At 39.4% G+C, this 25743-nt stretch overlaps 1 protein-coding gene across 5 annotated transcripts in view; it reads left to right on the top strand.

Annotated features, from left to right (window-relative positions):
• CTNNA2 (catenin alpha 2) overlaps positions 1-25743 on the top strand; it is a 952135-nt gene that overhangs the window by 703770 nt on the left and 222622 nt on the right. For all 5 annotated transcript variants that reach the window (XM_063078019.1, XM_063078018.1, XM_063078020.1 and 2 more), the window contains one exon: positions 23535-23687. In XM_063078019.1, coding sequence (XP_062934089.1) covers positions 23535-23687 — 153 coding nt within the window. The remainder of the gene's footprint in view (positions 1-23534; positions 23688-25743) is intronic.

The raw sequence follows: 25743 nt of genomic DNA on the forward strand, positions 1-25743 counted from the left end.
CTTAATTATCCATGTCCCTTTCCTTGTACATATGCATTCCTTTATATAATATTTTAAAGAATCAAATCTCAGGGGAATAAAAAGCTGAAATCAAAGATGTTAGTTAAGAAAGAAAAAAGATTTTTACTGACTTTCATGACTTGCCATTCTTTCAGTCTCCTGCCTCTGTCTCACAGCCCTGCTCTTTAGAAGGGTGACCCTGGAGCCTCGCAAACTTTCAGTCACCAAGTTTAAGAGAAGTAAAGTCAATCGTGATCGTTATCTTGAACTTCCCTAATGAAAGAAAGTGGAGTTAGTCTTGTAGACAATTAAAAAAAAAATCAAGATTAATTGAATAAAAGGGATTTCTGTTTAAGTGGGATTTTCAAGTAAGTAGAACCCCTCTCTTGAGGCAACATATGCCAAGAAGCAGAGGAATCATAAATTGTGGAAAAGGTTATAGGAACCCAAGGGTATTATTTAAAACTGATTGGCCTGGATCCACCTTGCCAATTAAACCCATGACAGTGGCAGTGGTAGAGCAGAGTCCTTTTAGGAGTATTTTGTTTGGAATTAAAAATGGATTCGGGGGAATAAAACTGCCAGTTTTAAGCATTATTATGTTCTAATTTTAGAGCTGTGGGCACAGTAGGCCTCATGTCTGAGCTAGTGTCACTGCTGTGATTCTGGAATCAGACCACTATGGAAACAAAGGCTTTTGCTGACTCCCCATCTGGGTGCCCAGTGGCCCACACGGTCTATCCATCTCTGGGAGAGGATCCTGTCAGTGTCTGCCAACTGTGTCTCTGTGCCCTCCTTCCATGCACCACCTGTGAACTATTCTAGCCATGGTTTCTTAATTTTTCCTACATTTAAAGGGATGCTGTTTATCCTGCTTTTTATTTTGGTCCTTTTATTAGTCCCCCCACCCCAAGTTGATAAGCAAATAAGGACACAAGTTTTTTTTTATGAGAAGCAAATAAATAACAACCATAATGTTACAGTGTACTTCCAAAACCAATCAAGAACGTAATTCGTATGCCTTCACCCTTATTAGCCATCACAATGATTTCAGCAGTGAGATTTACTAAGTGTCAACTTGTAAAAAGTTGAGAGAAACATCTCAATTTTGCTATTAAAAAATAAAAACATTTTCAATGACAAAAAATTATGAATACAATGTTTTCATGTTAGGGTGAGTACTTAGTAGAATAGTAATGTAACAAAGGATTAAAAACCGATAAGCAAAACATGTCACTGGATGGTGTGTTTAAAGGTCCATTTATCAAGACCATGACTTCAGATAGGATGACAGAAAAATCTTCTAATATTAATAAGAAGCAATTACAGCTAAAGAGTTTCCCCAGCTGTCCCCTTTGTGACCCAATTTCTTATATAAGAACGATGGCTGAAGGTAGACAGTCATCAGCAGGAGCTTGTAAAATCACTATCCACAAAATGTAAACTAAATTATAGCTGACATGTATTGAGTCAGTGCAATGTGCCTGGAAGTGTTCTAAGTTCTCCACATATATTGACCACATTTACACTAGCCCTGTGAGATAGGAAAGATTGTCACCTTGCTCATTTTACAAATGAGGATGTGAAGCAAAGTAACACACCCCTGGCCACACAGATATGGATGTGTGGAGGTTCTAGCCCAGGCAGTCTGGCTGTAGGGTCTTTCCTCATAACGTTGACTTCATCCTGCCTCTCCGTAAAGCCAGCATTTGTGAGTTAGGTCACGCATATGCTAATCTATCCCGGGGGAAGCATGTGGGGAAAAAAGAAGTTTCACATAAATCTTTAGAGATGCTTTGTTGTTTTAAATAGCACCTCCACCCCTTGAGGATTTGGGATGGGTGTCATGAATGCACTGCAGATGGGAAAAAAAAAGTCTGTGGTGAATGTCAAAAACATGGTCCTCGTTCATGATATGATGGCAGCTCTAGGTTCTCCAGCTGTTATGTGGTTCACTGGATTCTCTTTAGAAAAAGGGCTATTGTGTTTAGGTATCTGGCTTCTCAAAGCATGAATTATAGACTTTCTAAAACATTTATGGAAAAAAGAAATGTTAAAGCATTCAATTCTTTTTCTTATATCTGCACATGATGGGGCCAATTATTTTTAGATTCACTGTAAGAAAATATTTTAAAATTATTTATTCCTGGATTTGAATCTGTTTTGTTTTTCATAAGGATACGAGGCTATCTATATAGCTACAACAAAACAAAACAAAATATGTAGAATAATGATTTCCATCAAATGTTAAGGCTTGTGTTCTTCCCACTGAAACCGTACATCAAAGCTAATAATCTCTGGAGTTTTGTCCACAGGTCAGATTGCCATGCTGCCCTGGAAGCCTGGAGATCACAAAATGATCATACAGCAAATGAGATCTGAAGTATAGAACATAAGCAACTCAGAGACAGCTGAACAGAAATGGGATCAGAAATACCAAAAATCAGAATCAAAAAGGCCTGGAGGAGCAGGGCAGGGTAGGTAGGAGAGGGTTTGAAAACACCATGAAAGGCCATCCTTTGGACATACCTCTTGATCATGGGTTATATATTCAAGCCACCTATACCTAAGGAAAATCCTGGTAAAACAGCCCTGAATATCAGACCTCCACATACTTATTTATCTCCTGGAAAATGTTCATTAGGCCAAGTCCAAGGTCCATGATTTCATCATTTGGAAACAGTTCTTGAAATATCACTGTGGCAAGCTCTTTCCTTGTCAAGGCACTGTTCAGTTCATGAAGGGGTTTGATTTATTTCTGTAAGGCAGCATATGGTTGACTGTTCACAGATAACTCAAGTCTGGGGAGGACACCAGGCTTGACCTCTCACTCACTAGCAAGTCTAGATCACACAAAGAGTCTAGAAGCTTGATAAACAATGATTAATCAAAGAACACAGTACTGAGCAGAGGGATCTGTAACATACACATGAATAGGAAAACTCTCAATTAAGTGGAAGCTTCAACTATTGATGAACTGAGATGATTTAAACAAATAGTTTTTTCTGAATCCCCTTTCAGCTTACCAGAATGTTCATTTCTGATTAAGTGAGGTTGGCTCCTATTCATTGTTGGAGGCTATGTTTAGTCTAGTTTTTTTAATCCACAACTGTCACTGAAAGGGAGATAATTTTAAAGTGTGTTGTACGTCCACCACTATTGGACTGAGGTGTTTCTAGAGCTGATAATAGCAGCTAATCACCTTGATTCTGACTGAATATACTCAGTGGTTCATTACAGTCAGCTTGTGGCCAAATATATCTGTTCCATTTGACCCCTCCTTGCTGAGGTTACCTTTTATTACCTGAAATAACTTCTGGCATCAGTTTTCTCAGGGGAAATTTCCATCAGGATGGCTGATATTTCTTTATCTCCTCATTTCCCAAGGACGCTGAATAAACCTGAAATTTAGAAAGTGACTCATCTTCCTGCAGCCTTGCCTGCTGTCGCCACCAGCCTTGGTGGAAGCCCATTTGCTCTAGGATCTAATCACTTTGTGCCTTCCTGGCTTCCGTGGATGTCACTGCTAAAGGCTGAGGGAATTCAACATTGCTTTTTGCTTGGGCAGAAAATTGTGGAGAAGGCGATGTTACTTATAGCATGCCCTCGACTAACCTTTCTTTCCTTTCTTGGATGAATGAAATTTCCAGGTTATCCTAGAGCCAAACTTTCACCCCACCCCAGCCCTACCCAACTGTGTGCTTCTCACTTCAATCAACTTTTCAAGAGAGTTATAGCCCCATGCAACATCTCCCTTTGTCATTCCATAATCCCCATCAGTCATTCAGTGCAGTTGATACTACCTCCTAAATGCATTCTTAGTCCATCATTCTCCACTCCCCGTGGCCCCATTAATTGCTTTTCACAAAAATGGTGGCCACAGCCTGATAACCAGTTTCCTTGACCCCAACCTCTCTGCATTCAGCTCCTGATGGCCCAGCAGTCTTTATAAATCACCTTTGCACTTGCCGTTGCTTCTGCCTGAAATGTCCCCCCCCCCTTTTTTTTTTGTCTTGCAGAGAAATTCACAATTTTTCTTACAAGGCTTTGCTTAAATGTCACCTGATCTTCACAACTTTATCCAATTCCTATGAACAGAGTTTATCCAGTAGACTCCAAGAACATTTAAAAATATCTCTATTATGACACTTTTTGCAGTGGATTTAAGTTATTTGTTTTCATCTATGCCCTGCCCACGTCCTATTATTCTTTGTTTCTTCAGGACATATCCTCGTGCCCAAAATAAAGTAAGCCTGCATTACACAGTTGTTGAAAGAATGAAGAATTCCCTGTATGCAGCGACCCCCACCTAGAAGATATACTAATGATCAACTTCCCTTCATTCTAAACTCACATGTCCCTGTTTTCATTGTTTTCAAGAGCTAGATTTGCTGACCTAAAAAGTGCTTTTATATTGTGATAATAATTTCCATTTAAGAGTGGGTGCCTTAACCCAGCAGTTTCCTGTTGTTCAGCTGGCTCAAGAATTGCTAAAATGCAGATATATGAATTTTGGGAGATTCTGATTTCATGGATCTGTAGTGGCACCTTAAAATCTTTGTCGTAAGAAGCTTTCCAGGTAATTTCTGGTGTTCTCCCAGGTTTGAATTCCACTGCCTTTGTTTCTGACACTGGGAATTTTCAGAGTTCATCACAGTCCTTTGGGAGATGTATTTGTGGATCTGTGAGACCTTCTAACTCTTCCCCAATCCATTCAGTTCTACCAGAGCTTTCTACTTTACAGACACAGTACCTATTTTGACAGGTAAGGAATTCATGCCTGCGGTTTGTAAACGATAGAAAAAAAACACAGTGTTTTTCCTACTCTCATACACTCACCATAGAATACTCTACCTCTGGTTACCAAAATGTGAGTGGGTTTTTTCCCACACTGACCAATTCTCTGACACCAGCTGGCTGTCCCTCTAATTCAGTTCAATTCTGATACTACCTGAAGATAGCATCACATCCCACAGGTTAAGGGTTCAGTCCCAGAAGACTGTCCCCACTTCAGATGCCAGTTGAAAGTAATAGGTTGTCACCTACACTTCTGACCAACTGACTATAAATCGAGATTCCCAAAACCCCCTCCTCAGGTTCAATTAATTTACCAGAGCTGCTCACAGAACTCAGGGAAACATTCTACTTACTTTTACCCATTGGTTATAAAGAATACACAGATGAGCAGGTGTATAGGGCAAGGTATGTCAGAAGGGGCTCAGAGCTTCCTTGCCTTCTCCAGGCACACCACCCTCCCTGCACTGCCACATGTTCAGCAGTCCAGAAGCTCTGTCCTTTTGGGGTTTTATGGATATTTCATTACATACACATGATTGATTGTATCATTGGCCATTGGTGATCAACTCCACCTTCTGCCCCTCTCCCATCCCAGAGGTTGGGCTAGGAAGGGGAGTGGTAGGCTAAAAGTTCAAACCCTCTAATCACATGGTTGGTTCCTTTGGCAACCAGCTTCCATCCTGAGGCTGATCAGGAGCCTATCAAAAGTTGCCTCATTACAACAAAAGATATTCCTATGACCCGGGAATTTCCAAGAGATTTAGGAGCTCTGTGTCAGATGCTACCACTCAGGACATTACAGAGGTCTTAGGAGTTCGGTGTAAGGAACTGGTGTCAAAGACCAACTATCAGAACAGAAGATACTCCTAGCATGCCTGTCTACAAGGGTTTTAGCAGCTCTGTGTCAGGAACTGGGGCAGAGACCAATATATAAATCTCTTATTATTTCACAAGGTTCCTCTCCCCATGAGCCTAGATTATGAATGATGGTCTGATTGCCTACTCTTCTTTGTTGTAGGGATTGGTAAGATCTGTGATTTCTGGAGCAGGGCTGGGACTAGGGTAAGGCAAGTGAGACACAAGCCTCAGGTGCAAGATTTTAGGGGCATCAAAGAACTCAGTAATCAAGATAAGTAATATTGTATGCAGTAGTTTAGAAGATCAAAATTAATGCAAAAAAAAATCAATGATGAACAAGATACCAACATTTTAAATAAAGATAGGATCTCTGTAAATAAGACAGTGAGGTGCTGAGCCATATTGAAACCTGAAGCAAAAGGAAAAATCAACAATACTGATTCTGCCTTTATTTAAAGTGTTGCTATTTTGTTCATCATGGATGAACCGCTCATTAGTCCTGGCTCTGCTCCAGAGCCTTAATCTATTAAAGTCTTTACTGCACCTGCTGTAGCAGAAAGTTTTCTCCCAAAGTCTCAGTATCAGGTGGTTTTCTTTTTCCTCTCACATTAACGACAAAGGGCTGGCTTTTAAATTTTATGAGATGACACCTTGGACTTCAGATTCGAAGACCTGTTTGAATTGTGGTGTCTTTTAGGTTGTCCTGTTCCAAATGCATTTCTTCTTGATGTTTATCACAGTGACATGGGCTTTTTATGGTACTCTGAAGTGCTTCAGAGAAAATGGAGAACATTTTAATATTGCTGATTTACTCTTTCAGGTCTACAGTAATTTCCTTACTGCCTAATTATAAGGCTCGGTTTAATTTACTCTACACATAATGTTTACTGATGCACATATGGTGCCACATTTCAGGAAACTGTACCCAGAACAGGTATTTTTGTTATGCTGGAGCATGGAAAATTTTCTTCATATACAGGGAAAAAAAAAAAAAAAAAAAGCAAAGAAATTTAATCGTCTCGACAAAGAACATCCCCCAATGAGAGAGAAAAAAATCACACCTCTCCTTAACTTGAGGAAGAAAGATACAGTCTCTTTAAACATTTATTTTAAAAGTCGAATCATGATTTTGTGGTTACCTGTGTCTAAAGATTACCCTCCACCCCACTCCCCAAATAAGGGTGGGTAGGAGTTGGGGAAAAGGAAAGGAAGAGAAAACAGTAATATCTTTTGGACTTAAATCTCAACTATCTTTCAAAGAGAAAATATTGATTCAGAAATCAGGTTCATAGACTCTTAGGAGTAGAAAGAGTCCCCAGGGTCCTCCCAGGGCAAGAGGTCTTTCTCCAACATCCTTAAGATTCCTTCTGTCAGCCGCTGCTTGTGGGAATGGGAGCGTATCCCATTACCCAGCAGCTGCTATTGGGTAATTTTCGTTGCTAGAAAATCGAGTTAAGACCAGTGATTTTGTAATTATCTACCATTCCTGTTAGTTTTGTGCTGCAAAATTGATTTGTCTTCTTAAGTTTAAGTTTTGAATAAATCTTCAGTAAAGAATTCTATTTAGAGTTCCAAAGGCCTACAAATTGTGACTATTATTACATATGAAGTTATGGTTTTGTAATCCATTGTCTTGAGGGCTAAGCATGGTTAAGCTGAGGGACTGAGCAGCTGATGTCCCACTGTCATTGAGACAACTGAACTATCCAGCTCTCTTGATCATCTGATTCATTATTTCCATTTGTACCTGGTTAGGTATGAAGGTCTGAAAAACAAAACTGTCACTGAAACTTTGACATGAGTTTAGTGTGTATTCTTTGCTTGATTCTTTATCAATGATTCCTACATTGATTCTTCAGAGTGGTATTACTATCAAAAAGATTTCTTTTTTACAGAATTTTGAAGTTACTCTTCTAAGGTTACGTTTCTTACCAATCTAAAGCTCACAATATAGAGAATCCAAGTGGGACAATTCTGTAGCCTGTCCTTTTAGTGACCATAGTTGTTAAAGTTGGTACACTTTGGTCTCAGTTTACAGCTTTTATTAAAACTCCCTTAATGGAAAGAGCATAAGGTAAATATCAATTATTAATGAATCCTGAGTTTCTCTATAAGTCATACCGATAGGCTTCAAGTTTAATACAATCACCGTTGTTTTTTTTTTCCTTAAGCCATCTCGCATGTCCTGTCCCATGCAAGAAACTGAACTGTGAATGAGATTTTGATAATTATTTTTCTAATTAATCATAGGGGAAAAAAGCAAAGGACTCTCATTTTAGCTGGGAGGGATAGCTGATTAAATGCACCTCAGGAGACTAGCAGACTTGCCTGATGTATTCGGTGAGGAATGAACTGATGGTACGCAAGCATTCCAGGATTAAAGAACATTTGTCCTGAGGAATTTGGGGATAAGAGAGGATTTTTTTTTTTTTTTTTTTAATCTGATCCAACCATAAGTGCTCATCAGAAGTATGGGTGATTAGCTAGTCCCAGCCCTTTCTTCTCCTTCCATAGGTTCTTAGTTTTTCATGAGTGTATCAATTCTGTTTAACTGTTAAGGGCAGGACTCCTATATTTTTATTTTTTACATTTCAGTGAAGATCAGGCTACCTTAAATAGCTGCAGTCTAAGTTGCAGCTCTGTAAAAGAGGTGCCTGAAAAGTTAAAAAGCACCTTTGGGCAGGGCAAGCTGGTTGGTCTTGCAGACCAGAAAAATGAGGGAGAGTGCTGAGTTCCAAGGGCAGGAAGAAGTCAGCACTAAGGAACCATGCCTGACTCTGAGCAGGTTTCCTTCAGCCCCTCCTTTGAAATCCACAGGCTTAGATCAATGTGGCCCTGCGGCTGTATCCATAGATGGCAAAATAACTAGTTGAAAGTGGATAACTTGCGACTGATCAACTAGTCATTGTGTTTGTCTTTTACCACAACAACCAGCTTACCTGCTGTTCCCTGGCTGTGTCCTCTGTGTCTGGGCATTCTGGAAGTGCCCTTGATACTATTGCTGAATTAATGGGAAATATGGGGATTTGGGGTCCAGTCCAAGTCCAAACACCTATATCAAGCAGGTTAGGCAAACCAACTAGATACCCTCCTGATACACAGAACTTTTAGGAAAAGCTAATAACTCCTGCTCTTACATTTAACTTTTTCTCTTCTTTCCTTGCCTTGAAGCTTCTGCTAGAAACGAAATTATTTAAGGACCACTGGAATAACCTATGTTTTCTAGCAGAGTATGAGGCAAAGAAAGAACGAAAGTCAACTTGGTCAGATAATCCCAGTCAAACTGACCACTTGGGGGCTCTTAGAGGCCATCTTTAGTGTTCTCATTTCTCTTCTAAAGCAGGTAGCTGCTGAACCCAGCAGATGCTCAGTCCTAAGTAAATAGCGGGTGAACGAAGCTTGAAATAGTCAGGGAACTGCAGTAGCAACTTACAGACAGAGAGGAATACAAGACTCAAATTCACTGATAAAACCATCGAGAACAAGCTCTGGCAAACTCCTTCCTGCCCGTGTCCCCAATCCAGCCCTCCGCCTGTTTATGTTGAGTTGTATTGACTGCTTTTGTGTTACAACTGCAGAGTTAAGTAGTTGTTGCAGAGACTGACTGGCCCCACAAAGGCCGAAATCTATATTGTTTGGCCTTTACAGGAAGTCTGCCAACCCCATCTCTAGAAGTAAATCTAGCTTGAGATAAAACAAATATGGCATAGGAGTCCAAATTCCCTGAAAAGCTAAAAGGCCTGGAATCTAACTCTTTCTCCTGCCTTTCCCTTAAACAGCGGTAGCACCAGTCATTTTATAGGATTTCCACAAACTTGGGAATGTGGAGTAATCATTGGGCTTCTATCTGAAATGAAGTCCCTCTAGGGAAACACTCAGCAGCTGTTGGAAACACAATGCTGTGCAATAGTTAAAGACAGGAAGTGAAAAACTATAGCATACCGCAGCAGAACTCTGGGGAGAAAAGGTAGTCGAGAGGCAGGCACGCAGGTGTCCATAATCGGAGTAAAGCAGGGGAGCGTGGTGAATGGTTTGCCATTTTAGAAAGTGTGATGGGCTCTTTAATGATCACAAATGCCGAGGAGCTTCAGAGGCACATTTATTAGTGACATCTGTACCAAAACGTGACCGTCATCCCTCTTTCCTTACCCAGCAGTATCTTATTTCGCCCAGTTACCTACTCTGCTCGAGTGAACTGAGGTGTCACACCTGGAGTGGAACCGGGTGAGTTTCATTTGGGTTCCTCCAGGAGCTTTTATCTTCACAATGGGAATTCTTCTATGACCCACAAGACATGTGCTTTAATGTGGAATGCCAGGAAATGTGAAACTATGGGGCTAGATGACTCCACCTGGTACAAATCCTACCACAAGTTATATATGATTGACTCCATCAGAAAGAAATAATAATTTTAGAGTTTTTCTTCTCTGTACCTTTCTTCAAACTCCTTAACCACATACTTGTACATGCTTCTGCTATTAGCCTGCCATTAAATCCATCTGTTCAACGATTATCTCTCCCAACTGATAATGCAGTTGTGGGGGGGATTATTTTTGAACAGAGTTTCACAAGCTTCCTAAGGATGCCTGATGCAGTGAGCTTATCTTGTTACTGAAGCAACTTTCGACTCTCATGCTGAATTCAAACAGCTTGTTCCATATAATGCCAGTTAATTGATGGCAGATATTAGATACTAAGAATGAAATATCCAGGCATCTGATCTTAGATCTCCTTTGTGATAAGCGATGGTGGAGGAGACATAAGGTTGAAGGTGGGTGTTTGACCAGGTGTGGGAGCGAAGGATGGAAAGCAAGGTGACCTTTGTCCAGTTGGGATTTGTGGACTTGAACATCCAGGTCCGTGAACACATGGACTTTAAGTAAAATAGCACTATTCTTGGAAGCAGAAGACCTGACTCTGGCATTTGCTATGTGCAACCAGAGTATCCTCCCTTCCCTCACCTAAACAACACAGATAGTGATGCTGACCCTGCAAAGTGCACCCCTCACCCCCACCATTGTATTGTAAGGGAGGTCAAATGAAATAACATGTAGGAAAGTTCTCTGCAAGTTATGAAAAGAGGACATGCACAGGATTATTACTAAAGAAAATAAGCAGCTAGAAACTGAGTAAGCCTTCCAAAAATGCAGAAGAATTGGTCTGCTTTTTGGTCCGGATTAAGAGATCTGGGCAAGGTAGTTCCTCTAGAAATGTCTTTTCTACATTCACCCATGCCACCTAAAATTTTACCTTTTGAAATGCCAAATCTTATGGGCTAACTTAGAAACTGTAATCAAAAGAACGATGGAGGGGTGGAGAAATCCTGAAAGACCCTTTCACTGAGAAATATCTTAAGCAATGTGATGTGAAGGAAATGCAAAAAAAGAACCTCTAACACACAACAGAAAAAACTCATGCTTGCCTCTAATCAGCATCATTTATGGAGCCAGTCAAGCATGTAGCTTTGTTAGGAAATGGGAATTGAGACACGGGGGGAGTGGGGTGGGATTGGGGAGGGTTCAGCAGTAAGAGGTTCTCTGCATCCTTGGTCAAACACAGTGCTTGGTACACCAGGAGCTTCTCAGATACTAGTAGAAGGAATAAATGAGTGAACACCAATCATTGAGTAAAGTGGAGTAAAGGAAGTAATACATAAGGCGTATTTCCTCTCTGATGACTTTTTATTTCCTCTAAAATAAGGTTCCTGCCTTCTTAGAGCTAACTATATTAGTATCTACACCATTATATTTTTGTGCATGTATTTTCATTTATTTTCTTTTCTTTGGCATATCACTTAAGTATTCTTCATAGAAGAAGAATTTGTGTAGATATTTTTCCTTATAGATCCATTTTTTTTCCCTTGAGATCAGAAATAAATTTTGAAATGTACATCGAAGACAAGATTAATTAAGGGACATTTTTATAGTTTATCAAGGTGAACATCTATTCATTAAAAAGAATTGCAGAAGTGTTTTCCATTGGGTAGATTGAAGTGGGACATGCAGCTTTCAAAGTCTCATGTGAGTTTAAGCTTCTGCAATTCTAGTTGGCTGGGGCGAACCATTTTTTCCTGGACTGTCTTTTGCAGGGAACTGTTTCATATTCATCAAATGCCTGCAGGATATTAGACTTTGTAAAATACATTTGCAGTACCTATTTGAATGTGGCTCAATGTATATCATACACTCCTCATGTCCCACCCCCATAGGCAGACAACTTTTGGTCATTTTTGAGATTTTATTTTTCTTATTGAGTTTGTGAGTTAAACTGTGTCTACCCTTTTGTCACTCTGCCCTTCCATGAAATAAGGAAGTAGATTGTTTGAATGGGTGTGATCCATTGACTGCATTCCTTTTGGTTTGCTGAAGAAAATGCAGTTATTTACATTGATGAATAGCCTTAATTGGCTAAAATAGACTGCAAGTGCTGAGCTAATACCTTTAAATGTCTTGTCTTATGTAATTAATATTCCCTTGTCACACATATATTTAAACAGTTGGAAGAAAGCCTTGTGTTCTTAACTCCTGTCAGACTTAACGAATGATTTTGTCAAGTCATTCTTTTCTACCCTGGTTGATTGATAGCTAAATTTTGGTCTTCTAGCTTATGTAAAAAGTGTTAACTATGCCTTTCAGCTTGTAGGCAAGGGCATTTAAACCATTCTGATAGTCAATTTACAGAGGAATTACATTGCCTGTTTACTGGAGGGGTCAAAAAAATGTGCCCCTGTACATCAGGGACAAAAATCACAGGGCTCATGAGCTAATGAAGGCAGTATTTATGAGTCCCTGCACTGGCTGGATCTGGATGATACCAAGTTCAAGGTGTCCCTGGTACTGGCTACCGAGGACTCTAGCTCCCACTTTTGGCTGTGCCTGTGCTTATGGACTATGTAATGGATGTATTTAGGATGACTATATTTTGATCTCAAAACTCTTAAGAATGAGAATAAAAACTAGAGTGCTAGATTGTCACAGTACTAACCTGCATCTACAGCTTTTAAAGATTTCTCTACAATAAGGCAAATCTGTGCTCACCTCTGCCATCACCAGGCTTGTGCATTTCCATTCATAAGATAATTATAATAAAGCAAGGAACCTGGATCCCAGTGTTTTCTGAGAGGAGTCTCACTTCCTTTAGCTTTGGACACAGAATCCTGAGAAACACACTTTATTGAGCATTTCATAATTTAGTATTTTAAAACATGTTTAAAACACGTTGACCCATAAGTTATAATAAGACAGTTACATCAAAGCAAGTATAACCCATCAAATACATTTTTGTAGTAGTCATATCTTGAACCATGAGTCCTTCGTTTTTTCCAGATTCCTGCAACTTCAGAAAGTCAGAGTCTCACAGTGAGTATCTAGCAGGTCTCTTTCCGCTCCTGGAGTGTGGATTCATTAGGACTCAGCATCACTTCTGCCTCTGCTAGGATCACTGATTTCCTCTTGTGGTAGTAGTCCATTTGCTACTGGTTCTGGTCTTCCGTTCTCTCTATTGAAGATTTTCTTCCATTTGGTCTTACTGTCTCAGGGGTGGGGAAGAGGGAAGCTTCCAGATTCCTCTATGCGCTTCACTCATCATCCTGGAATCAAATTTATTCTGCAACTTTCTCCACCACCATCATATTACTATTGCTTTTGGTCAATAATGGATGCAAAGTAGACATCTGAGAAGCTTTGTAAATTAGTCATTAAGAATATGAACTCTGGAGCCAGACAACCTGAGTTCAAATCCTATCACTGCCACTTCTTAGTTATGTGACTATGAGTAAGTGACTTAATTATATTGCCTCAACTTCCTAATTTATAAGATAGAGAAAATAGTAGCCAGTTCTTTTGAAATAGAGTTATTCTCAGTGTTTAGAACAGAATTGGGCACAAAGTAAGCACTAAATGAAGATTGTTAACTTGAAATATTACTGTCCTTTCCTTTCCTCTCCTCTCTTCACCACCTCTCTTCCATACCTCACTGCTGCAGTTGCTAGTGCCTTCTGTATACACCCTCCATTCCACCAGCCTTTCCTTTGCTTATTTATACTGCACCCAGCAATTGTGGGCTCTGTTTTGTGCTAACAATTTTACTAGCACCAAGTTAAGCTGCTGTACCTGTTGGATTGAGGCCATCTGGAGATCTGCAATGATCTCAGCACTCCCTTGAACCTTGAGGCAACCTTTTACTGCCTCTTCTCATGAAGGCAATTGCCCTTGCCTATCATGGAGGGAAAAGAAGACTTGGACACAGACCTGTGTGTGCTGGGGCAGAAAATGAAATCAACAGCAGGAGCTAAGCACCTGCTACTGTCCTTCAGGGTGTGCCCCAATCAACCCTTTCCTGTCCTAGTCCCCGTGACTTGTCTCTTTGTTACAACTTTCTAACTAAAGAGTTTGTTTAATCTATAAAAGTAAGAAATTACAGCTGTGATATTTTTAAACATGGGCCATAGCTGTATAATGTGATATGTGGTACAAGCTACTGTTGATTCAGTGCTTTTGGCCAAAGAACTGAATTGCAATGACAACAAACTAGTCAACTGATTGATCAGAAATTGATTTTCATGATGTCTCTCCCACCTTCCCAAAAAGGTGATTCTATGACCACAAAAACTTATTGTAGTTAAATATGTATGTTGTTTTATTAGTTATCTATTGTACAGTACTGTGGTGTAACAGCATTTCAGGAGCAAACAGCAATAGCATTTGTTGCTTACTTGTCAAGGATGGTCACCTTGGCCTGGCCCTCATGTGCCCGGGTTCAGTTGTTCTTGATTGATCTATGATGGCTTTGACATGGATCACTGAGGTGACTCAGATCTGCTCAGCATGTTTGTCACCCTTTTCCTGGGATAATCAGTCTAGCTTAGGCACGTTCTTTTCATGGGGATGGCAGAGAGCAAGACCAAGCAAGCCCAGTGGTAAATGGGCCTTTCAAACCCCCACATGCATCAATGGTGGCCAACATTCATTGGCACTAAGCATGCCACGTGGCCAAGCACAGAGTCACAGAGGGCAGGCACTACAGAGTTACATGGCAATAGGCCTGGATACAAGGAGAGGTGAAGAATAGGGTTATTAATGCAACAAATTACTGTAATTATCTAAGTTTGCCTCAGCACTTCCTATTCCATCAGTGAGACATTTCTAATTTTTATCCTAATTGTATCACACTCCCAGAAGAAAAATCTAGAGGGCAAGGACTGTTGATCTGGCTAAACTAAACCATCAAGTATTTGTACATCAGTGTTGCTAATGATGATAGTTGTACTTTTAATTGATCTAGCAGAACCTGAAATTGGTGGGGGATAGATGGGGTGGACAGGGAAAAGTTGAGGCCTGATGAACTATTCTTTTTTTTTTTTTTTTTTGGTTCCATTAAGGAAACACACTAGTATCCCAATTAAAATGATTTTGCTTCGTGGAAGATGGTTGGTGCCATCGAGATAATGACCAAAGAATTCTGTGTTTCTCTTAAAAAGAAAATAAAGTAAAAACAGTGATTATTCTCTAATTGCTCTTTTGCAGAGTGTAGATGTGCTTCTCTTCTCCCAACCCCACCCCCAGCCTGAACAACAAACAGCACCTTCATTACCAGTGAACCGTGTACATTGATGGCACCCCAGCTTATTAAAGTGGCTTTGAGTGGATTACTGCACTGACTGATTACCTTAATTGACCTACAGACTGGCTAAACTTTGCCTGACTTAATGAGGCTCAATTCTTGTCAAACCCCCTGGGCTAGGTGGCTCCTGGCCCAGTCACTTTGTTGCTTTGATCTTTCATTTTTAATAACAATTATACCACAAAGCTTAAGGAACTATGGTAAAATATGTCAGTAATCATGAAGAGCCTGGAGCAGCCATGTTCATGGAAAGATTTAAGGATTCAGTTTTTTAAGCCTAATTGAAATTATCCTCTACCTTCCAATTTGACCTTGGTTTTGGTATGTCTTCCATCACAGTTGTAAAGAAGTTAAAACATTATTCTTAACAGGATTTTCCTAAACATCTGTCTCAATTACAGGACAGATGTTAAATGGTCAGACATTTGTTAAATATTAGCAGCCAGGCCTAGACTTGACTGTTAACTTTTATTTCTGAAAATCAAGATGGCACTGAGTTGCTCAGACACATAGCCAATTCTGTCTAAAGATGGTCATGCAAAAAGCTTCCATTGTAGGGGAGGTTCAGCAAAGAAAGAAAACTTTCATCTTGCAGGAGAGATAGGATTGATGGGTAGTAGCTACCTGAAGCACTATCCTGAGAAGGATTATGAAGTAGTATTTCAGTTCAGCATAAAAAAATGGATTAATGTGTCTGGTGTGGACATAAAAAGGAAGAGTCATAGCATACTTGCCTTTCCTGTCCTAGTACGTAGTTTCTGATCTTGCTACTTATTAACTCCCCTTCACCTTTTAGTATTTCTTGTAAATGTATATCGTTTTCTTGCATAATCCACACATGTATAAGTCCCTGTATTAGTGTTCTGCCAGACCCATTCTTTACTGGACATTTTTTTTTTTTTTTGCATCAGCATCTGAATTCCATTTCTGTGTTTGGGCAATTCCTCAGTCTGTGAATCTTGATATAAGCAGCTACAATGGCCAGAACACATGTTTTCATAAACTACTTTCCTGCCAGCACCTTTCTCCTGCACCCTTGCAACTAGGTGTGGACACATGACCCAGAATTTGGATCTATATTCCACCCGGATAAACATCAGATGCATCTGCCTAAGACTTTGAATCAAAAGCCCATGACACAAAGACACAGCGAGTCCTAACATTTCTGAGTTCTGTCCATTCTGTGAACTAAAAGGACTGATTTTCTGCTTACATCAGCTTGAATTCATTTCTAATGCTTGAGACTAAGAACTTGACTGATATAATAGGTCTCCTATAGAAGCCTTCCTCAAACTATATTGTGCAGAGGAATCAGCTAAGTATTTTATTAAAATGCAGATTCTGATTAAAATGCAGGTATGGGTGGGGGCTTGGATTTGCATTTCTAATAAGTTCCCAAGAAATGGCAGTGATGCTGTCCTGTGGTGCAAGCTTTAAGTAAAAAAGATCTGGGAAGGAAAGACAGGCTGAAGGAAGGCAGAGTTGGCAGGAAAAAACAAGTTCTGTTTCAGGATTAAATTTGGACAGGCCAACTACTGTAACTAATAAACTTCAAAATGCACAAAGACTTTATTAACGCAATAGAATTGCATTTCTTAATTACATAACAGTAATGGGCCAGTAACAAGACACAGGGCAGCTCCCCTCTATGCATTTAAGGGCCCAGGTTGATTGGGGGCCAGGAGATGTCTGCCATCTTCAACTCATGGCTTCTCAGGTCACCTTATGAGTCATTTGAATGCCATCCAGATGGAAATGGAAAAGAACATGAGGAGTGCACATGAGAAATGTTTGCGTTTGTAAAAAATTTTGTTATAAAATCAAGCACAGATATAGAAATCCACACACAATAAATATGTAGTTTATTAAGTTGTTATTACGTAAACACTCTTGTTACCACTACGATAGGTCAAGAAATAAAACTCTGCCAGCCCCTAAGCCCTTCCATGTGCCCCCTCCCTCCCTCTGAATGTAACTGCGTTTCTTTGCGGTTTTATCACCCACATGCATATCTTCAGATGAAATAGTTTAGCTGTGCTCAATTGTTCGATATGTCTTTTAGTCTCAGTCTCCAGCACCCCCCGCCATATGTCAAAGAACCCAGGTGGTTTGTAAGTTTTCCACAGTTTGGATTTTGCTGAATGGATGTGCATAGTACAGTTCCATATGTTACTCTGTCCTCTGTATTTTCTGCAAATCACAAGGGCATACAGAAGCTCTACCAGCTCCAGGTTTGATCCATTTGGCGAGACTGTGGTTGAGATTGTGCTATTTCATCAGAAGGCACAAAATGTCTGCTTGTGTCTTTTTTTGTGATGTTTTCAGCCACTTCTGCTCATTTCCTAGATTTACTATTTCGTTAGAGATTGAAAAATGGTGATATTCTAATCCTATCACTTTGTTTTCATTTATTAAGTGAAATAAGTTTGTACATAGACACTTTTCTCATTATTCAGAATTCCAGTTTAGGCAGGAAAGGCAAGATATATTCTTGATTCTGTCAAGATAAATGAATTGGTTCCTTGTCACTTGTCAACCTCTGAAGGTGAACAATTAATTCTTTTTTTTTTTAGTCATTATAAACTCGTAAGTTTCAATCAACTGAAATTTTTGTTCTGTTCAAATTGTCTCATCTTTGGCCAGTGGGAGCATCTTGAGTTATTTTCACATGGCCCTTGTAGTCTTTGATAGCTCTTTGCTATCTGGTATGACAAGAGCATTTAGTCTTATTTGTACATTTTCAGCCTCAGAATATCTAGAATCAGCCAGTTCTCCAAGAAGCTCTGGTTTCTTTAGTGTAAAATTGTGTTTCAGGTTGCTCGTTACTACTAGGCTGGTCATTGTTTTCTGGCTTTTTCATTGGACAGAGCTGATAAAGTGTTTGCACATGTGCCTGTGTATTCTTTTTCTTTTTCTTTTTTTTTTTTTAAGTTGATTTATTAATTTTTTTTTCACATTCTATGATGTTGTTGTGGAGTAGTTGGGGGAAGGAGGAGAGAGAAATGGGAAAGAAATAGGGGAAGAGGAGGAGGAAGGAGGAAGGAGGAGGGGGGAGATTGAGGCCTGTGACACCCGCTCATTTCTGAAGGGGAGACCAGGGGGCTTCCAGCATTGGCTTGGTCATTGCTGGGCTGGGTGCAGATGTCAGAGGGTGTGGCTGAAGCCCTCGGCCCCCCACCCTTGGGACTCGTTGCAGGTGTCGGGGGGCATGACTGAGGCCCCCAGCCCACCCCCATCCCTGGCTTGGTAGCCTGGGGGACTTCAGTACTTCTAGGTTTTATAGATGTTCTTTGGTGATGTGAGACCTTTACTGGTTAATATCAAACTTTGTCTCTGGTCTGTGGGTATTGTGTTTTTTCTTTTAGTTCTGTGTTGGATTATTTGCTGTTCCCACCACTTAAACTCTGCACTGGAACTAATTTGTTGTCCTTTGCTTACTTCTAAAATGGGGGAACTTCCTGTGGGGACCAGTACTTGAGCTCTGTGGTTGAGATTATTTGCTGCTTTGCTGTTAATTCCCTGGGGAAGGCTTTTTGTGCAGCTCAGGTTTTAATGGTTGACTTTATAGGTACTTCCAGGTCTTGTGAGGTCTGGTGCACCTGGGTTGTGTAGAAACTCTGGTCTGAGCCTGAGTCTTTTCAGCAAACTGCACCCCCTTGTAGTTCTATATTCCTGACCAGTCTCCTCTGAGTGGTCCTGCACTGATTGGGGAGCAGATCAGCTGTCCTTGCTGTGCCCCAGTATTTTCCTGGTAGGCCGGTCTCCCACACTGCCCCTGCTCCTACCACTTCCCTTGGGATGGGCTGTTCGCCAAATATTTGCAATGACTTACCAGCCTCTGAGTGGCTCCTTTTTTTGGTTGTTGTGGCTTCTCACTCCTATGTGGGTCCACAGGAACCCTATTAGTGGTCTTGCTGGCCTAGGGACCACCAAGGCCTTCTTCTCCCCTGCAGTCTCCAACAACTCCATCCACAGGACACAGCAGCAGCTTTTTCTGGCTCCTGCTCTCACACTCACCAGCCTTGAAGCATCTGGGGCTCAAAATGGTCATAGCAATCCTTTCTTTCTCTCATCATGGCTTCTCCCACCTTCATGAACTCTGTAGGTCTCTCCTCCTCTTCCCCTGATCTCTAATGGCCTCAGCTTGGCTGTTGTTGCTTTTTAATAGTTGTAAATTGGTTGATTTGTGGGCCACATGTGCCTGTGTTTTCAATTTAAAATCCCATGTGTTCAAATGTTGGCAAGGATGTGGAGAAAAGGGATCCCTTGAATACTGTTGCTGGAAATGTAAATTGGTACAGTAGTTATAGAAAACAGTGTGGGGGTTCCTCAAAAATTTTAAAAGACAACTACCATATCATCCAACAATCCCTCTTCTGGGTATATATCTGAAGGAAACAAAATCAGTATCTCAGAGAGGTATCTACACTCAATTGTTCTCAAGAGTGAAGATATGTAAATAACTTAAGTATCCATTGGAAGATAAATGGATAAGAAAATAGTGTTTATATATATACAATGTAATATTACTCACTATAAAAAGAAGGAAATCCCACTCTTTGTGTCAACATGGATAAACCTGGAGGGCATAACACTAAGTGAATAAGCCAGATGGAGAAAGACAAATACTGTATAGTATCACTTATAGTGGAATCTGAAAACAAAGGAGAAGTTGAACTCCTGGAAACAGAGAGTAGAGCAGTGGTTGCCAGGGGTTGGGAAGTGGGCTGATAAAGTGGAAGGATGCTGGTCAAAGTGTACAAACTTTAGTTACAAGATAAATAAGTTCTGAGGATCTGAGGTACAGCATGGTTACTATTATTAACAAAATCATATTGTGTACTTGAAATTTGCTAAGAGAGTAGATCTTAAGCATTTTCACCAAAGGTGGAAAAAAAAGTAATTATGTGAGGTAATAGATATGTTAATTAACCTGAATTGTGGTAATCCTTTCACAATGTATATATTTATCAAATCATCATGTTGTACACTTTAAATATATACAATTTTATTTGTCAATTATACCTGAATAAAACTGAAAAAAATTCCATTGGGTTCCTGCTGACATTTCTAATTCAGATCTAGCATTATAGAGTTTTTCCTTAACCTCTTCTATATTAAACTTTCTTTCTTCACCACCAATCCTTCCGGTTAACATGGACATAGGTGATAAATCTCATAAGTAATCATTTGCTTTATTTTATCTTTAAACACAATAGTGTCAGAATAATAATAGTCATACTACCACTGTAATTAAAATTATATAAAACAGTTAATATTTTTGTATATTCAAATTTTTTTTCTTTTCCCAATTTTACAATGTTGTGATGTCTTCATTGTTAGAGCATACAAACATTTTATACTACACTCTCTTGCATTTAACCATCACTTGTTCTTAGTTCTTCAAATAAGTACAAATCTTATGCTCACCATCAGTCCTTATGTGGACTTTTTTCTAATTATTTTGGTTCTTAAACTTCATCCTCTGATTCCCTAAAAGAGGCTCATGGTAACAATATTGTCTGAGTTTCCATATGTTGATCAAATTTTGTCTGTGCTCTATATCCTTAAAAGTCGTTTTTGCTGGTTATAAAATTCTTAGTTCATATTTCTTTCCTTGACTATCTTAAATACAATACTTCATTTTCTTTGGTCACAAAGCTTTGCTGGTAAAAAGTCTGATGATCATCTAATTTTCTTCTCTTTATAAGTCATATGCTCTATTTGCTTAAATGCACAAAGATTATTTTCCTCCATTTTTCTTTAGAATCCAGTAGATTTGCTAGAATATGTCTTGGTTGACAATTACGGTTCATCTTCTTAGGAACATAGTATATTCTTTCAGAATGTAGTATTCTTTTTATTCAGATTTCTAAATTTTTATTTTTAATTGACAAATAATAATTATGTGTTCAAAAGATTTATGGAAAAATAGAACTTCAAAAGGTTCATGGAAAAATAGAATTAAAAGATAATAGGCATCTCTGTGAACTTTTTGAAGACCCCTCATATATTTATGTGGTACAATGTGATATTTTGATATGTGCATACATTGTGGAATGATTAAATCAAGCTAGTTAACATATACATCACCTTACATACTTATTTTTTTGTGGTGAGAACATCAAAAATCTTTCAGCAGTTTTGACAATACATATTAGAATGTGATTTTCAATATATATATGTATTCAGAAAAGTTTTCATCAGTTACAATTTTTAGAATTCATTCTGTTTTCTTCTTTTGATTTTCTTCTTTAGGGACCCCTGATAGCCATACATTGAATTTTATTTGCCTATCTTCAATATTTGTCATCTCTCTCAAATCCCCTTTTAAGCTCTTTTTTTTCATTTTTTTAGATTAAAAAAAATTATTTTTCTCTCTTTTTGTGTTTATTCACAAAAGGCATTTACTTTTGTGTTTATTCATTCTTATTTAGTCTTTTTTAAAAAGTGATTTTTCTTTTATTTCTAGTTCTTTCTGGAGTTTCATGACCTAATACATTTTTTCTTGTTCTAATTCATGTTGTTCTTTCATTTATCATTTTCTTAATGTCTTTTAATTAGTTTGCAAAAGGAGCTGACAGTTTTAATCTCTCATAAGCATATCTTTCTCTTATGCTTTCTGTATGTGTAGAGATGATCTTATACTCCTTATTCTCATTTTTTTGAAATAATTACTTTGTGTGAGACTGACCTCAATGATTTTAAGTTGCTCATTTTTGTGACCATAATCTTTCTGAAGGTTTAGAAAGAAGCTTGATGCAGATAGCTTTTCTAGCTTCCCAGAGATCTCACTTCTGTTTTTGGTAAGGTATTAAAAAATGTGGTGGCTTGATTGGTGAGATAGCCTGGCTCTGCTCATCTCCCCCACTTAATCTGCACCTTCTCTTTGTTTTGTCTCTGTTGTCCCTGTCAGGTTCAATATTGATTACACTCCCAATGGTTTCTCCTCCATGTGGGAAAGAGCCATGGCAGGTCAGTTTCTACTGTACACTGCTCTATCTCCCTCAGACCTTTTTACTGCAGGCTTTGCCACTTGTTACCTTATGATTTCATGCAACTTATTTAACTTTCCTAAGTCCTAGCTTCTTCATTTGAAGAACTGGCATAAGAATAGTCCAAATCTCATAGTGTTATTGTAGGAATCAACTGATATAATGTGAAAAAATCTTAACTGAGTGTCTGCCAACATTATTCCCAAGCAGTAATTTAATACATTTTACTTACTGAGTAACTAAGTAATGCTAACTTTAATAGTCTTTATTATGTTTTATATGGTGAAATGTCAAACCCAATTCAGAATTAAACTGAACTAAGTTATACATACACACATGCATACCTTATGGTAATTAATGCAAAAAGGAATTGAGATTTATATAGCTCTCCTTCTTCTGATCAATAACAAATATGCATGTATCACCCGATCAAAAGATGCACTTGAGTACTCCTAGATAAATATATTTGTTTGAAAATCATACAGATTATTTATCATTTTCTCTTGTGTTTATTTTTATTTTGATCCCACATTCATTTGGACAATTATGAACAAAACAGCACCAAGGTGATTGTTCAGGGACAGTTTTATTTGATTTTTATACAACTGCCCACTTCCTATTTTAACAATGTGGTAATAATGTGTAATTAGGCATTGTTAGAAGACTTAGGTTTGTTTATTCTTACCTTGAAGATAATTGTAAAGTATTTCTTTCTGGAGCATAGCAATCGTATCATCATAGCGCTTGGCCAGCAATGTTTTTGAGATTGTTAGATGTTTCATGTTTCTACCTCTATTGAGTACAAATAATGGACCTAGAAAGGGCAGTAGACTACACAGTGGTACAGTTTTAGGGGTGTCGTCAAGACTCAGCTCTTCAACCAAAGTTCTTCCCACTTGCTGGATGATGTCTAGATTTCTCCTTTTCTCAAGAGCCTGAGTTCTTGAACTGTTTCGTGATTCAGAACCTCCCAAAGGGGGACATTTGGGTCAATGAGGGATGAGAACAGACCTTTGATAGGAGAAGGCCTATACTGTTTTGAGCTACAGGCTTTCAAGTTGACATTTAATACACTTATTTCAAAGGCATCCATCAGTCACTGTTTTTTGTTTCCTTTTAATATAGTAAGTACTGAGAAAATTAAAAAGAGAGAGCTGGAACAGTATTTCCACAGATAATGAGAGCTGAACAATAGTTTAGAAAAAAGTGGACAATTCTATTTCTTAATTGTGTGTTTTTGTTTGTTTGTTCTTTTAACTGTAGCTTCGGAAAGCAGTGATGGATCACATATCCGATTCTTTCTTGGAAACTAATGTCCCTTTGCTAGTACTCATTGAGGCTGCAAAGAGCGGGAACGAGAAGGAAGTGAAAGAATATGCCCAGGTTTTTCGTGAACATGCCAACAAGCTGGTGGAGGTAAGTCAGGAGAGGCCTGAAGGTTAGAATTCATCGAAGGACTTAATCTATGTACGGCTCTTGCAATTTCAATAGAGAGCTATTCTATGGTTTTCTTGGAGAAATAATGTCCTAGAACTTTCTTTTCATTCATTTTCTGGTTACCTTTCCAAGGGAACAGGTTATTAATTAATAATCTCTCTCCTCGCTATCCCACGATTCTAAGCTTGCTCTGAAACATCTGCCAATTTTCCTAAAGAATAGGCAGAAGCTGAAACAGGAGAAGTAGAAGGGACAGTCCAAAGTGCTGAATACCAGCTTTGATTTGAAAGAGTAGAATTAAAACTGCCAAATGGAGGTCTACGACCCTGTTTCCTTTTCTTCCTCCTCACTGCTCTGTCCACTCCACCCAAAGGAGCCTAGATTAGCTAGCCATACCGTGAACTTATGAAAAAATATCTCACTTCCCTCCAAAAGATGTTTGGACTCCTCGTGAAAGATCTTGGGGGAGCAAAAGTGTAAGTTTAAGGTCACAAGCATATTTTAAATGTTAGAGAAATCCATGGGAGTTGCTTTATACTTGCAAAATTGCACCGTGTAATATTGAAAAAATATTGCACAAGAGCAATGATAACTAGGCTGCCTAAATTTAGGAGCTGAAAAGCAACAGCTTGGCAAAGGTGGCATTAGTAATGTGGGGCTAAATAGAAAATAGAGATGCTGAACAGGAAATGTGTGTGCCAGAGAAAAAGAGCCCAGGAGAGTGAGGATCCTGGCAAATCTAGGGAATGGGTATTAGGGCCAGGCTCTGAGCACTTCCCACCACCACTGTGGTACATCCTCACTTTAATTCACAGTAAAATAAAATCACTCAAAATGACAGACAACTTAAATGCAAGCTGAAATGAAAATAAGTTTTTTTAAAAATTTTCTTTGGATAGCAAAGTTAATTCTTCATGAGTTCATTAAATATAAAATCCTCTGTTTTTCTTGGAGTGGATGATGGGATGGTGTGCTCAATTTAGTTGGGCCCCAAGCACTGGCTTGGTTTGAGCTTCGGTAAATTCAGCGCTGTTGGTGCCTCCATGGCTGGACACACCCACCTCGCAGGAAGTCCTACGTGAGGCCCAGGGCCCTATGTAGGTCAAGCCCCTGGTTCTCCAGGACCAGGCTGAGCATCACCCCTGACAGCAATCAGTGAGTTCTGTCTGTGGAAGTTGAGGCCATAATAATGGAACCTCTGAACTTCCCACCATAACCCCAGTGTTTTAAGGTAACACCAGCTAAGAGTTTAAAATAGGGTCATATTTATAATATCAAGACAGCCTTTCTGGTTCTGTCCCCACCTACAAAGCAAGCACTCCATCACCCCTTACATTTCACCCACGTGGTCTGAGAGTTCACTAGACAGTTGAGGAATCCAGAATCGTTCCCTGGTTGACTTGGGAAGCTCTGACCACTTCCATGGTGAAGCACTGGCTGGGAGCAGGGTGGGGTGGGGGAGGTTGCGAGTTGGGGTGGCAGGGAGGTGGGGAGAAGGAGGAAAAGAAATAATGCTGAGTGCGTGTGACAAAGTCTTCAACATTCGCATGTGATAAAAGAATAATATTAGCAAACAAATATACCATCCCACCAATATAGTTACAGTGTTTGCAAGATAATTGCAGAATTTATAGAAAACAATTAATGGTGTGTTGTGGATGAAGAAAGGGACATGAATTTAAAGTTGTATGATAAACATCTCGTACCTTCAGTCCTGTCAGTGTCTTTCTGCAACTCTGTGTGTAGCCTCATTTGCAGATCATTTCTCAAGTTCAGCCTCGATGCCCTGTGTAACTGTGAGGCCAGGGTCAAAGAGCCATCTTTTCCATTGTTTCTCCCTTCTCCTGTGATAGACTCTGGACACAGTCATCACTTCCTCTCATCCCATCCTTAGGTTCCACTGTAGGTGGATCCGGCCACTATAGGTGAGCCTTGGTCCTCAACTTGAGGCAAAAGCAGAAAGCCCGGGCCAGTCAGAGCCCCACAGTGTGGAAAATGGCTGCTTTGCTTCTTCGGGCATTCCTTTCATTGTCTG

Source organism: Cynocephalus volans, chromosome 14, assembly GCF_027409185.1.
Source record: "Cynocephalus volans isolate mCynVol1 chromosome 14, mCynVol1.pri, whole genome shotgun sequence".
NCBI lineage: Eukaryota > Metazoa > Chordata > Mammalia > Dermoptera > Cynocephalidae > Cynocephalus > Cynocephalus volans.